Below are 14214 nucleotides of genomic sequence, written 5' to 3'. Positions count from 1 at the left end.
CTGTACTGGAATCTCCTCTGGAACAAACCCCTGAGTACATAGTGCCATGAAGAGATATTATACGAAAGTAAAATCAGTAAAGCAAAAGACACGGATGTGGTCTGACTTTTAATATAACAATCTCTGATGTGTTTCTGGGTGGTTTTAATTAATTAATTAATAATTAAAATATTATTGTAGACACACACACATATATATATAAAGCATGCCAGTTCTGGAACTGAACGGGGTGTATGTGTAGATTTGCTTACATCACCATGTTGCAGTCTCTTGTTTTCTCTGTCTGATCATGAGAAATAGTGTCATTTTACTGCATTTGCACTTTTCTGCTTGTTCATGACAATACCTGCATGATTTGTTGTTGCTGTTTTTGTTAAAATAGTAGAAGCCACACTAGAACAAGGAAGTTTGTTCTAGTCCACAGAACAATGTGAGAGCTGAATAAACTGTAGCTGAAAGGAAATTATGCATTCTCCAACCCTGCATCATGTTATATGTTTTGAGTATCTTTAACAAGCATTAGAGGTGAGATGTTGATCCCAGCAGGCTTGTTGATAATGGTAAGGATCTTGTTTAAGCCAAAAGACTCTAAAGCTTCCAGCAGTAAAATGATATCAAAGCCACATTGTTGAAATATTTTGAAAATTAGGAATTGGTGTATGTCAATAATGTATTTATTTTATTGTTGCTGTAATACACTAACTGAATCTGCAGGAGTGTGAAGGGTTGTTTGATGCTGGGTCATTTTTTAATTTGGCTTTACAGCTTCCTAGCACAAATAATTTTACAGTTCTTGCAGTATTGCTGCTGTGGAATATTTCAAAGTTTTTAATCCCAGTCCCCAGTCCTGAGTTAAAATTTACAGCCTTTCCTGAAAGCTGTTCTTGAATGTGTGGTCTTACTTTTTAGATTTAAAAAAAAAAAAAAAAAAAGAATTTGAGTTCAGAAGAAAGTAAGTGTGAATAAATGACTAGTGGAATTTCAAATTCTCTATATTCTTTTAGCATTCCAGATGTAAAGATGATGTCACCATAGTACAAATAAAGTCCTGTCAGATGTAAGGTAGAAATTGAGGATGAAAAACTAGTGACTTCTTAAAATCTGACTTATCCTGTATCAGTACATGTTTATGTTACATGAAGAAAGTCCTAGAACATTAAGTGAATAGTTCTCATATGTTCAAAGTCTGTCTCTTTTGCCCATTGGCTTTGCATTGATGATGGGCAATACCTATTGGTTGTGGATGATCATGGATTATAGGAACTTTAACTCCACAAGGATTTTCTTGTTAATATTCCTGTCACCATATTTTTCCAGTCTTAACTGAGCAGTGGTTGTTATTATCTAGACTGAGAAGTGTATTAAGAAAAAAAAAAAAAGGCAGTGTTGAATATGAATTCACCTTGCCTTATTAGTCATTGTGTTCTTTTAATCTCTTCAGTACAGTGGTAAACTATAGCAATGGGGCTGTTAGTCACAAGTTATTCATATCCTGCTTAAGTGTAAAACAACAACAGTAGTAATTAGAGATTCAAATGAAGTTGCAACACATTTTCAAGAAGCTCTTGATTGCAAGGACAGCTCATTTTTGTTGTATTGCATGCTGTGCTGTGCAAAATATTCTGGAATTTTTTTTTAATTATTATTTTTATTTATTTTTTTAAAGCCACTAATGTATTGAAAGACAGCCACATAAAAAAAATTATTTTCATCCATGAATGCCTTTGACAGCTGTGGCTTTAAAGTCACAGGGGCAATAAAGATCACAAAACATACAACAAATGGCAGAAACTGGATACAGCCAGTCTTAACCCAGTTATGGAACACATTTCTTATGCATGAAGGGCAGATACAGAGATTAATTGCCAAAAACCCAAACTTTACTTTTCCTGAAAGGTATTCCCATTTTATGAACCCTGCAAATCTATCACAGTCTTTCCCAGAAGAAAGCTTTACTAATCAAAGTCATTGAAAAGGCAGTGCTCATGATTCCTGTGTTGGGTGGTAGTGTTTGTAGATGATTTGATGTATTGTGGTGAAAGGATGTCAGGTGTGAAGAAACAGATCTTCTGAAAATCCATAGCTAAGTTTACTTTTTTTTGCTTTTTCTTTTGTTTAATTGGGGTGGGAGAGTGAAGTTTAACTCTTGTGTTTGTAAGCAGAGTGGGAATGGTGGAGATATTGTGCATGTCGACTCAGAAACTGGAAGACCAAGCAGGACTTGGTTTGTGTCTTTCTGTAAAGAGAATGTCTTAGAAAGCCTCCCACAGAGCCAACAATGGGGAGGTATTGAGACTGTGTCACAGCACAGCAAAAAACAAGCACAAGGACAAATATGAAGGGATAGTAGGTGTCTGCTGGGAGATTGCTTGTAGAATGGCTTCTTTTACTTTAAAATATCTCAAGCTATATATTCCTCTTACTGAGTTTAAATGGATAGATATGTTGCAAAGGGGAAATTGTAATTTTGTTTTGTGTTTTACAGCATTATTTATATGAATAGTTGAAAGATTGACTTACATCAGTCTTTGTATGTTCCTTAGTAATTGAAAGCTAAGGAAACCATGTATTTCATTCCATTATTTGTACTGGCTTCTTCTGGCCTTGGCCTTTTATTATGTTCTGGTTTGCTCAGTTTCTTATTTCTGTTTCAGTAACAAACTAAAAATTGTAACAAGGAAATCCTTATTGTTTCCAACACAGTTTCAAATGGGGTTCCATGGAGTGGAAAACAAGAAGGTTATTTTGTTGCTGTTCCCTGCTTCCACATTTTTCTTGCCTTAAGGGACCAGCAGCATTAGAGTGGATTGGTCTGTCTCATGCCCATTAAGAAGAACTGGATCATAGAAACAGGTCTTCAGGTGTTTTTCACAGCATAATGTGGTGCCCTGTTTTGAATCAGGAGCTGCACCTCAGGACTGTTTGAAGCATTTTAAAGCTCTTTCTCACAAGGGTGGTTTTAGAGGAATCTTGGGTCAGCTGGTTAGCCCAGATTTCTGTGCCCTGTGCCTTGCTGCCTCTGGGATATCCTGCTTCAATATATATGGCAGTGCCTGGGCATACTTGAGTGTTAATAGATATATATATTTATATATATATGTGTATATATATATCTATATATATAAAGCGCCTACTGATAAACATTCTTTGGAACCACTCTGACAGCAGAGGTAAAAACAGTAGTCAGCCTGTTAGTACCTCAGCACTTCTGTTTCCAACCAATTAAAAAACAAACAACAAAAGAAACCAAAAAAAAACCTCCAAGATTTTGCTACCAGATTTTGCTGGTGTTTAATATTGCTACTCTATCAGGGTAGCAGTACTACTCCATCGAAACTGCTTGATGGATATGTTAAAAATATATAGCTGTCTTTGTGAAGATCAGGAGCACTAACTAATTCGTTGTTGCTCTTTTAGACACCCTGAAGAAACTACACAACTGGAACAAAAAGAATTTTTTGGGTGTAAGATTATCACATTTTTAATGAACTTGAAAATGTTCTGTTTTTTCCTTCCTTCATTGTAAATTAAAAAAAAAAAACTGTGATGAAAAGTAGGCTGTCTCCTTGAGCTTTATTATGAAGTCCTAAAATACGTGACTTGAGGATGTTATAGAATTTGTAATACTGAATTTTCCAAGTAAATTTATTATAATTGAGCATCTTGTTTGAGCAAGATCCTATTGTGGTCACTCTAACTGAGGAGTAGCTGCTAAAGAAGAATAATTCACCTCACGTAACTTTATAGCCATGTGTTAGCTTCTGGCATGACTTTTGATCTGCTATGTAGAACTAAAATTTCTGCAGCTGCTGCCATCTTGTCATGTCAGTCATTTTAATTAATGATCTGAAAGATGACTTCTCTAAAATGTATTGAAAAATGATAGCTTCATTTGAATTCCATAAATGTTATAATGGAAGAATTAAAACATAATGCCCAAACAATAAAATACTGTTTGGGCACTTCCTGTATTTCTATAGAGGCATTTAAACTTTGAAAATAGATGGAGTTTTATAATATGCCTCTAGAAATGATGTATGGAGAACTGAAAGCAAAATATTGTGCATTTGTATTTGCAGTATAGATTATTTCAATAAGAATTTGATACCTAAAGGGCTGAGTACAACCATCTATTTGTGCATTTATATAAATTACAATACAAGGGGTTTTCTGTTGACTTTTTTTGTTGTTTTTTTTTTTTTTCTTGGTGATAATTCCATCAGACATACTTTATGCAGTGTCTCACTGCTTTCTAGGGAAAAAGCTTAGCTTTGTTTTTACCAGGTGCCAAAAATTCTCATGCTTTAATGAAAAAGTTATAAATTATTCCTTGTCTTAATTGGTTTATCTAGATGTAGGCCTTCCAGTTTCCTTAAGCCATAGGCATGGTTTGGAGAGAAAAGTCTTAATTGTGGCTTGCTTGTGACAGTGATGCTTTAGTCCAGTGAGCAGAAGTACAATAAAATGCAGACTCTGTTGGCATCTTGGTTTGCATTTGCATTTAGAAGAGGATTACTCCAGTTGGCTCTTTCCACAAAAGCTCTTTGACTTTCACATCTGAGTCTCTGAACTGTGAATTTTGCCATTACAAGTTGTGTATAAATACCACAGTAACACGTGGAAAAATCAGTCATGATTATAAAGTCTCAATATTTAGAATATGATGTTCTTGAAATATGCTATGTTTAAACGCTCTCCAATTGTAGTCATACCAAAATTTCAAAGTCCATTTTGTTTCATTGTTTCCTATCACTTGGTTTTCACATGCAAGTGATAAAGTGGAAAAGAACAGGCTACTTCAGACAACATTTAAATTTTGTACTAAGTACTTCAGAAGTTTTTTATTAAAGTAAATTGCACTCTTGCTTTTTCCTACTCCTCTTCCCCACACCTCCATCAGCCCCATAAATCTAAACATCCTATGGCTGTGTAGCTGTGTTGGCAGAAGGACTACTTTAAACTGCTGAAATAAGTTCTTTCAATGCCTAACAGTTAGGAGGTTTAAGTAGTGGTACCAACAACATAAACAGCACAGGTTATACCACATAATTGCCTATATTAACTTAATATAACATTCCTAAATGTGTTTATTATAATGTTTTTGCTATTAGCTGTCATTTAGAAGGAGTTCTATAGTTTGTGGTCATTTAGAATAGAAACAGGAAGGCTGGAGGGGACCTCTAGAGGTCTGTAGTCCAATCATCTTTTGTTGAAAAAGGTTTACTAAGGGATTTCTCAAGTGCTGAATTCCACAAAGGATGAAGAATTCCTTGGCTCCTGGGCAGCCTGTGCTAATATTTGACCACAATCATTATTTTTAAAATTTATTTTCAAATGCTTTCCTTATCAAGTTTAGATTTCCTGTGTTCCATCAAATGTCTATATTGTTTTTATTGTCTTGTGCACTGCTGAGGTGAGTCTGACTTCACTTGCTTTATACTTTTTTTTGGCAACTTAGAAACAGTAATAATGAGGTGAGAACTGGGAGGGGGGGAAAAGAGGGAGAAAAAATCCATGAGAAGTGCAGATAATATGGAGGGGGGGGGTACACATGTAATCTCAAAAATGACTTTTTGTCTAATGGAGTGATGAAAAATGAAGTAGTGTTATTCAGGAAAGTATTTTAACACAAGAAGAGACAACTTAAATACAGCAACAATCAGTAAAAATAAAGTTTTCAAAAAGTGAATAAACTAGATACAGAAATGTGTGGTAGTTTGTTGTTGGATCTCCTTGAGCCCCTATAGGACTTTTGTAATATAGCCAAATATTCTTTTTTATTTTAAAGTAAATGCTGGAAGATAGATAAATGAAGAATAGTCAGTGATGTGATCAGCAATGACTGAAAAAGAATATCTAATACTCTTTTGTGAAGATGTAGGTAAATATAAAGCTGCTCTTTTAAATTCATCTGAGTACTCAGTATCAATAAACTAAGAGAAAGTGAACAGCTAAAAGTGGCTCATCCCTCACACACAGTGTCAAGTAAAGTGGCTTAGGTGATTGCTGAGTAATTGGAATGGAAAGCAGCAGAGGTTGATCCCTGGGAAAGGCACTGCCTAAAAAGCTTACAAAACTGCCTGCTGTCCTAAAACAGGAATGGTTTTTGTCAGTGGGGGAGTAGTTATTTCCCCTCCTAGTGCATAACTGATGCCTTTTTATACCAGTATCTTTGACTGGCCCAGGAAAAGAAAGGGAGAAAACAAGGAGGTTTTATTTAGTTATTACTAAGGTATTTTTGTAACTTGCCAAGGTGTTGTTTGTGGCATCTCTTTTTCTGACATTCCTGTATCACATCTAATATGGATTTTTGTCCCTATAAAGAACTAACAACTTGTTTTTATTCCTAAAAAATTCTCCCTGACCTTGATAAATACATTCTTGCCATGCTTTTATCTATTCAGATCCTGTTGCGAAAGATTTATTTTTCTGTGTCATTGCCTGAACTCTTGTCTTTTTCTCTGCATGTCTTGATATAAAAAAAAATAATTAACTTCATCAATTTGTTTTAAGGGTTATTCCCACCCTGCCATCTATTGTTCATCTGTTAGGCATCTGGCAGTGTCTTACACAGGGTTTCATGCTGACTGTTTTTGTCATCTACTTACTAAAGTTTATAAACCATATCTCTGTCATTTTTTCCCAGGCCTGACTCTCTGAGTGAAACCTTCTTGTGCCTGTTTTGGGTTTCCCCCTATAATTTTTTTTTTAAATGATTCTATAATAAAGTTGTTAGGCTGTTTGTGTGTTATTCTGTATATTCTGTCATACTAAGCCTATATACTCTTGCTGTTTCTCTGTAGTGCTGACCATAATTTCTAGTCATTGCTGTCCTTGTATACTGAAACTTAAAGTTCCTTAGGTTATGAAGTTTCTTGGCAGTACGGAAATGAGTAATGAAAGTCAGTCTGTATCTATGAATACAGATGAATATGATTATTATGATGAGTTATTATGAATATTTTATTCAAGAGTTTGAGTAGCTACTCTTGGATTTAGGGAGCATCTTGTTGATTTGGGGCTGGTGGGGTTTGATTGCTTTGGTTGGTTGTTGGTCATTTTTTTTTTCTCCAGGGGTGTAGAACAGGATAGGCAAACCTAAATTATTTATTTCACCAGTTAACTTAATGTGAACATTCTAGCACTGCCTCATTGTTGTGCATTTTTCTAGGCTTAAGTATTTGGTTTATTTTTAGGTTTTTGTACCCTTATTTCATGTGTCCTTTCAAAACAAGAAAGGCTATTGTTTCAGTTGCATTGCATTTCCTACCGTTCTGAATTACAGCAGTGATAATGATGGAATCATTAATCACTGGCTTCACAGGAAAAGTACTAGAAGTACAAATAAGTATAAATAACATTTTAATGCACCAGTACACTTACTCTCTTTCAGATTCTTTTTTTTCACAAAGTGGTAACAGTCTTCACAAACCTGAGGTTTAGAATAGAAGATCAAAATATACTGTCTTCAACAGCTAGAAAATACTTAACACTGTCCCTTTTTCTCATTTTCAATAAAAGTTATTTGGCCACTTGCTTAATCTTGGCAAGACGTAAGGCTTGTACAGAACCCTCGGTATGTTATATGAACAATCTTCTCAGTGAATTTCCTTATTGTACTTCAAAAGTACCTTTTAAAAAAAAAATTGTCAAAAAGGGTATGTAATTCAAAGCCTTAATTGTGACTTCTGCCCCGTGTCACAAACCTCTGTCTAAGGGAACAGAATTTTCTGAATCTTGATAAAGACACTTTATTTTTCTCCTCATTCCTCTCTTTCTCTTTGAATTTATGTTCAATCCACATTTTTCATTAATAGAAAGTAGTGTTAGAAAAAAAGAAAAATATGGAGAAGTGTTTACGTGGCATTATGAAAAATAAACATCAGTATTTTGCAATGCAGCCAGAATCAAATACTGAGCTAGTTCTGTGCTGTTAGAGCTGCATAAGCTGCATAGGTTATTATTGTAAATATACAGAAAGCCTTATTAATTTTTACAATATTTTTGTTAAACTTTTTTCAAACTGAAACAGCTTTTGCTTGCTGTTGTTTTTTATTTCAAGTCTTGAAGTGCAGAACAGAATAGTGCAATTAGAAAAGTAATGTGCATTTTACCCTCCTCAAAAAGCTGTCTGCAAACTGCAGCTTCATTATCTTAATAAACTTAAGAGTGCCTATATTGTCTATTGCTTTGCCCCCTTATAAGTTATTCCTAGCTGTTACTGGTAAAAATCATCTTACTCTGTAAATACTTGTTGTCCATACCAGCAGAAGTAGTGTTTCAAAACAGGATTTTTATATGACATAATGTACACTTAGCTTTTTCTTACAATTTTGAAGTCATTGTGTGCCAAGTAACAGTAGTTTCTGAATTCAGTTAGGTTTTTCTAGTCTCTGATAACAGAAGTATTCCACGTTGTTTTGAATACTGTATAATTATGAATTCTGCAACTACTGTGGTGATGCTTGGCTCATCTGAGTAAAGAAGGAGCATCTGTGAGCACGCAATTGTAGGTTAAGGTTGTTAAAGATTAGTTAGGTGCTACAGTCGCTCTTTCTTCCTTAAGTGGGATAATCACAGATTTATTGAGGCTGGAAAAGACCTTTCAGATCATCAAGTCCAGCCTGTGACCTTATACTACCACACTGGCTAGACCATGGCACTGAGTGCCACATCCACCCTTTCCTTAAACATTTCCAGGGACAGTGACAGGGACTCCGCCACTTCCCAGGGCAGTCCATCTGTGTCTGATCACCTGGGAGAAGAGCCCAACCTCACCTGGCTATAATTTCCTTTCAGGTAGCTTTAGAGAGTATGTTAGGTGAAGCATCCAACATCCTTTTAGTACTGTGACACAGAGCTATAGTGTAGGAAAGATAATCAGAAAGCCTTTGCCTTAGACACTGTGCCATAGTTTTAAAGAAGCATTACATGAAGAATTACTTGAGGATTAATGATTACAGTCTAATGATTATTGTCTGGCACTAGTTTGAAAGGATTTTTAATGCAAACAAACACCTTAAAAGGTGCGTCTGCTAAGATAACTGCTCTTGCATTGTTTTGCTGGAAAGGCTGATGAATGCCACAATTTTTTTGACTTGCTGAAACTCAGTGGATCCAATATCAGCACTGGTGTCAGGTATTCTGAAGTACTCATGGCATCAAATAACATCATTAGTTTATTCATAGCTACTCTGACCCATGGTTTGGAGTTAAAGTGAATATTCAGTACTTTTCTATTTTGTGACAAAACTATTTTGAAATGGCTGGAATGCTTTGATACTGTAGTAAACAGAGCTCTGAGTGTTTTCACTTCCCTTTCATAAAGCTACTTAAATAGGTAAAAAATGGGAATTTTGTGTCTTTGTTAGCACTATGATTTATTCAGCCTTATTTATTAAAACTGGAAATCTCTTATTATTAGTAGTAGTAGTATATTTTATTATGATTTTTATATACTATATATTTGAAAAATATATATTCTTCTAATGTATTTCACATTGTAAATACTGTTATGCTTCTAGAAAGATAAGCATGTGAATGTACTTATTTAATACTGTCTTTTTTTTCTTTTCCAGTTTCTCAAACAGTTAGGTATACATCCTGACTGGCAATTTGTAGATGTTTATGGCATGGAACCAGAACTGCTTAGCATGGTGCCAAGACCTGTCTGTGCAGTGCTGCTTCTCTTTCCAATAACAGAAAAGGTAAATGTTTGTTTAAAAAGCAGCTCATAGCTTTTGTTGTAAATGAAACGGCAATGAACAGTTTGAATCTTGTGCTTCAGTCATAATAGAATCAAGATGTAAATCTAATCTTATTCAAGACACTTAATTAAAAACCACAGCAGCAAAATGCTACCTTCAGAACCTTCTTTTGCTAACCTTTTTGTCTAACCTTTGCTCAAAATCATGTTTTCAGTAATCTCAACATTTATATATTTATTTTTGCCATGGAGTTTATTTTTGTTGGCAGGGACTGAATGGCAGATTGTTTACCTTTTCTAATCTGAACTTTTATCCATTTGTGCTCTATGAATTTTTTTTATCAATTAAGGCTGGTTTTGTTAACTTATAGATAAATGGTGTCAAATTAAAATGTTTTGTAAATGCTTGTTTGACCATTCAGAACATTGAGATAAGCTGCAAGCAAGCATGGAATTTTTTTCTGTTTGTCACTGATGGGATATACAGAGTGAGAGAAGTTTCTCATGGGTTTTCAGGAAGAGTTCCTTGATAACAGTTTGGATTCAAACTTTATATTTGTCATACATGTGTAAAAAGCTTATCTATTTCAATATTTATTTATGTCTGCAAAAGAGCCTAGTGAAAGAGGCAAAGGAGGAAGAAAAAACGGCGTTGTCTGAAACACTGGCAGTTTTCTTTCATTCTTTTTCTGTATGAAAATCTTTAAAATAAAAACATAAAAGGAGAAAACCTCCAACTGAACAAAAACCCTAAAAACAGCTCTCCCTCTCTGGAAAACCAACTCACTATTTGACACTAGGACAGATTTTAGTCAATTGTGATCTTTACAAAACAAGTCCTTTAAATTGTTAAATCAAATTAAATTATTTCTTTAAACATTCATTTTGTGAATATGACTTTTGAAGGGTCTGTTTTGAGGCCTTGAGCATTATATAAATCTTTGCTTTATATGTCTGGAAAAAAATGAAATGTAGAAATCAAACATGTAGCTTCATTAGCTACATGCTAATTAAGTACATGAACTATTATGGTTTACTTGATAGTGCTTTGAGACTTCTAGCCTTAAAAATGCTTTGTTGGACTGAAGAGAGATGGTAGCCAGTTCTCAGATCAAGGAAGTATTTTGGGCACTTTTAAAATTATGTTGGATAATAAATATAAAAATCATTTGTGACAGTGTGACTGGCTTTTGGCTAGTGGTGATGCATTGGTTTAAGAATCAATATAGAGCTGTTCAATTAAATTAGATTACATATTCTTGTCAGACCACGTTAAGTATTTAAAATTACAACTTTGCTTTTGGTTTTTATTAGTTAGCTGTTGTTCTTTTAAAATTATTTTACTGGGTAAGGTAGCCAGTATCTATTTGTACTATTTGTGAAATGTCCATAACTTTCCTTCTAGTATGAAACCTTCAGAACAGAAGAAGAAGAGAGAATAAAAGCTAAGGGACAAGATGTCAAATCATCAGTGTATTTCATGAAGCAAACCATTAACAATGCTTGTGGAACAATTGGACTCATTCATGCTATTGCAAACAACAGAGATAAAATGAACTTTGGTAAGTTTTGTTAGTTGGCTAGGTGGGGATTTTTTGTTGGCTTTTCCCTTTTTTCCTTAATCCTGGGTAGACCTGGAGGGAGGGATACATTTTGTACTATTTTCTCTGAATATAACCATTCATAAAGGATGATCTCTATTCAAAGAGCATTTTTACCTGTAATTATAAAAATGGTATTTCATACTAATCCATGAACTAAAGCACTCAAAATGCAGCAAGAGGCAATGCCTTTTGCTGTCAGCCTTTACTGGCTTAAAGATTTGATATAATATCTTGAAATATATTGTTGAATATAAGTGTTCTGTAAGCTTTAAATGAAGTTGGAGTTAAATCAAGATCCTAATTATGTCTCTCATTTTTTTAAGAAACTAATTCTTCACTGAAAAAGTTCCTAGAAGATTCATTATCTATGACTCCTGAAGAGAGGGCCAAATATCTAGAAACTTATGAAGTTAGTATCATGTGCTTTTTCTTTTATTTAAAATGGTGTAAGAATTACTTGCATGAGCAGGTACTGTCTTAGGACTTCATCCAGTGGAGCAGTGGCACAGTTTGATTTTACGTGTGACCTTGTGATTAGGCAACTGCTACAAAGAAAAGCCTGCTTTGGTAGTTTCAGTTTTGGTACCCTGTAGCTCAGTCAGCAGAATGGATTTTGCCACTGTTCTTCATCCGTATTACTTCAGTGGCTTAGTATAAAATTACTTGAAGAGAGATGAGAAATATGTGTATTATCTGTGTAGTAGGTTCAGGATGCAGTTAAGCAGCCACTGTAATCTATTGCTCAATGGATGGTCCTGCTGCATCCTTTACTTTGTGCCTTTTATTCGTGTCCTTTTGGCTCCAGCACTGTGGGGCACAGAAAGATCTGAATTTGCTGAAATGTACTCTCCTTCCCCCAGCACCCCAAGCAGTTAGATGAGCTAACTGGTAGTGTGGTCAGCCATATCATTAGTGCTGTTTGAGAGGATGCAGCAGAAACATCTAGCCAGGGGAGAACAATGAAATTACTCCTGATGGTAATGTTGATCCCCTCACAAGCTTAAACTCCAAGTCTGAGTTCAATTTGTGTTATTGTGAAATAACAGGAATTAGCAGTAAGGGTGTTAACATGTGACTGAGAGATGTAGTAACAAACAGAAACAGTAGAGGTTTGAAGGCATTTTCTGTAAAAATGTTGGACACAAAATGTCTGATCAGAGCTTCAGTTCAAGCATTTTGTCTGGTCAATAAGGGATATATAATAATACTTATCTGTAGATTTTTCTGTGTATAAAAGTGCCATTGCATACAGTTAGATATTTGAGTTGAATTGACTGTGATGGAACTATTGTTTTTTCAGGACCCTTGGAAGTGAAAACTATTTTTTTTTTGCTTTTTATGTATTTATGAATAAAATATGAAATGAAAAAAATTACATTTATGGCATTTGATAACTGAGGAGTGAGGACATAGCAATTCTTAAAACACTGAAAATCTCTCATTTAAAGTCTGATTGATATATGTTTTAATTTTAGGCTATTCGTGTCACTCATGAATCCAGTGCCCATGAAGGTCAGACTGAGGTATTCAGTTTTTTTTTTAAAATGTTGCTAACAACTACTTTGAATTGAATAGAACTGAAATGAAAGCAATCATATATTAAAGGTTTGCAGTTAAATTAAGATTATTGCTTGGTTTGCAGTTTTGCATCGATCCAAAATCATCAGGGCATAAAATTAAGTGGCATTGTTGGAGGGGAAACAAAACCTGAAGCTTGCTTTTTGTTTTTGGTTTGTGGGTGTTTTTTTTTAGGTTGGTTGGGGTTGGGTTGGTTTTTTTTTGTTTGGTTGTTTTTTCCAGGCTTTTAATGCACCATGCATCATCTTTTCAAGCTTTTCAAACAAACTGTCAGAGTAAAACAGCCAGGATAATAGTGTATTTAATGGAAGTTGAGGTTTTAGGGTTGCAAATTTGTAGTCAAGAGTGTAAGACCCAAAGTAATCAAACAAGTGGAACAAACATTTTGTGAGAGTCTAAAAAGTTTTACTTCAGGAAAAGAAATAGTACAGTACTTGGTTTGCCACAAATACTAACTCAGATAAATTCTCACTAATACATACATAAGCTTTTATCCCCCAATAGATTGAATGATATAAAAAACCAAACAAACCCAAAACTAATAAAACTCCTTTAGATAAACATAAACTTAACATTCAACATTTTTTCTGCTTCAGTAAGGGAGTTTTTCATGTTTCCAGTTTAGATATCAGTGTCCCAAAAAGAAAACATTAGGTTGTTGCTAGCAGTGCTTTGTTTTACAGAGAGAGGACCCCTGTTTCATTTGTCTGTGCCTCCAGTGGCTCTTTCTTTCTTTTTTTTTTTTTTTTGAGAAAGAGTAGTTAAGGTTTTCTTCGTTTTGGCTTCTGCAGTGTCTTCTAAGCAATGCAGGAGAAAGAACATCCTTTCCCTATTGCCCCACCATCTGGAAATGAAAATTCAGAGGATTGTTTTAACCATTTTTATTATAGTTATGCAACTTTCTTTGTGATATTTTCATTAAAAAAACCTCACCCTTCTTTCTCCTTATCCCGTTATCTAGATTAATCAAGGTTCTATCTTTTAAGAAGAAACATCAGAAAAATTCTTATTTCTCTTCCTCTTTTCAGTAAGAGACTCCAAAAAAATATAGTCTATTTTCAGTACAAATGAGTCCTTTCCTAGATATTCTTGGCAAGCTCAGTAAGAGAGATGCTATGGAGATTATTTCCACAAGTTGCTGAAGACAGAATCTTTTCCTAAGGTCCTTGTGAAAGAACTTCTTTAGTGGTTTTGAGATAATTTGACATTCATCCTGGGAGTAGTTTGTCTATGCTTTCTTCTGGCAGAAATTCTTGAATGACTGGGAAAGAAAGTGCAGGAGCTACATAGTTCCTGAGAGCATTTGTAATGATTCAGAAGACATCT

The 14214-nt window shown here is 34.6% G+C and overlaps 1 protein-coding gene across 1 annotated transcript in view; it reads left to right on the top strand.

Annotated features, from left to right (window-relative positions):
* UCHL3 (ubiquitin C-terminal hydrolase L3) overlaps nt 1–14214 on the top strand; it is a 39431-nt gene that overhangs the window by 639 nt on the left and 24578 nt on the right. Inside the window, 4 exon segments of the mRNA XM_030456451.1 lie at nt 9579–9707; nt 11112–11268; nt 11634–11719; nt 12786–12833. Coding sequence (XP_030312311.1) covers nt 9579–9707; nt 11112–11268; nt 11634–11719; nt 12786–12833 — 420 coding nt within the window.

This window comes from Calypte anna, chromosome 1, assembly GCF_003957555.1.
Source record: "Calypte anna isolate BGI_N300 chromosome 1, bCalAnn1_v1.p, whole genome shotgun sequence".
Lineage (NCBI taxonomy): Eukaryota > Metazoa > Chordata > Aves > Apodiformes > Trochilidae > Calypte > Calypte anna.
The sequence above is the reverse complement of the archived record's forward strand: the minus strand, read 5'-3'. Positions and strand labels throughout refer to the sequence as shown.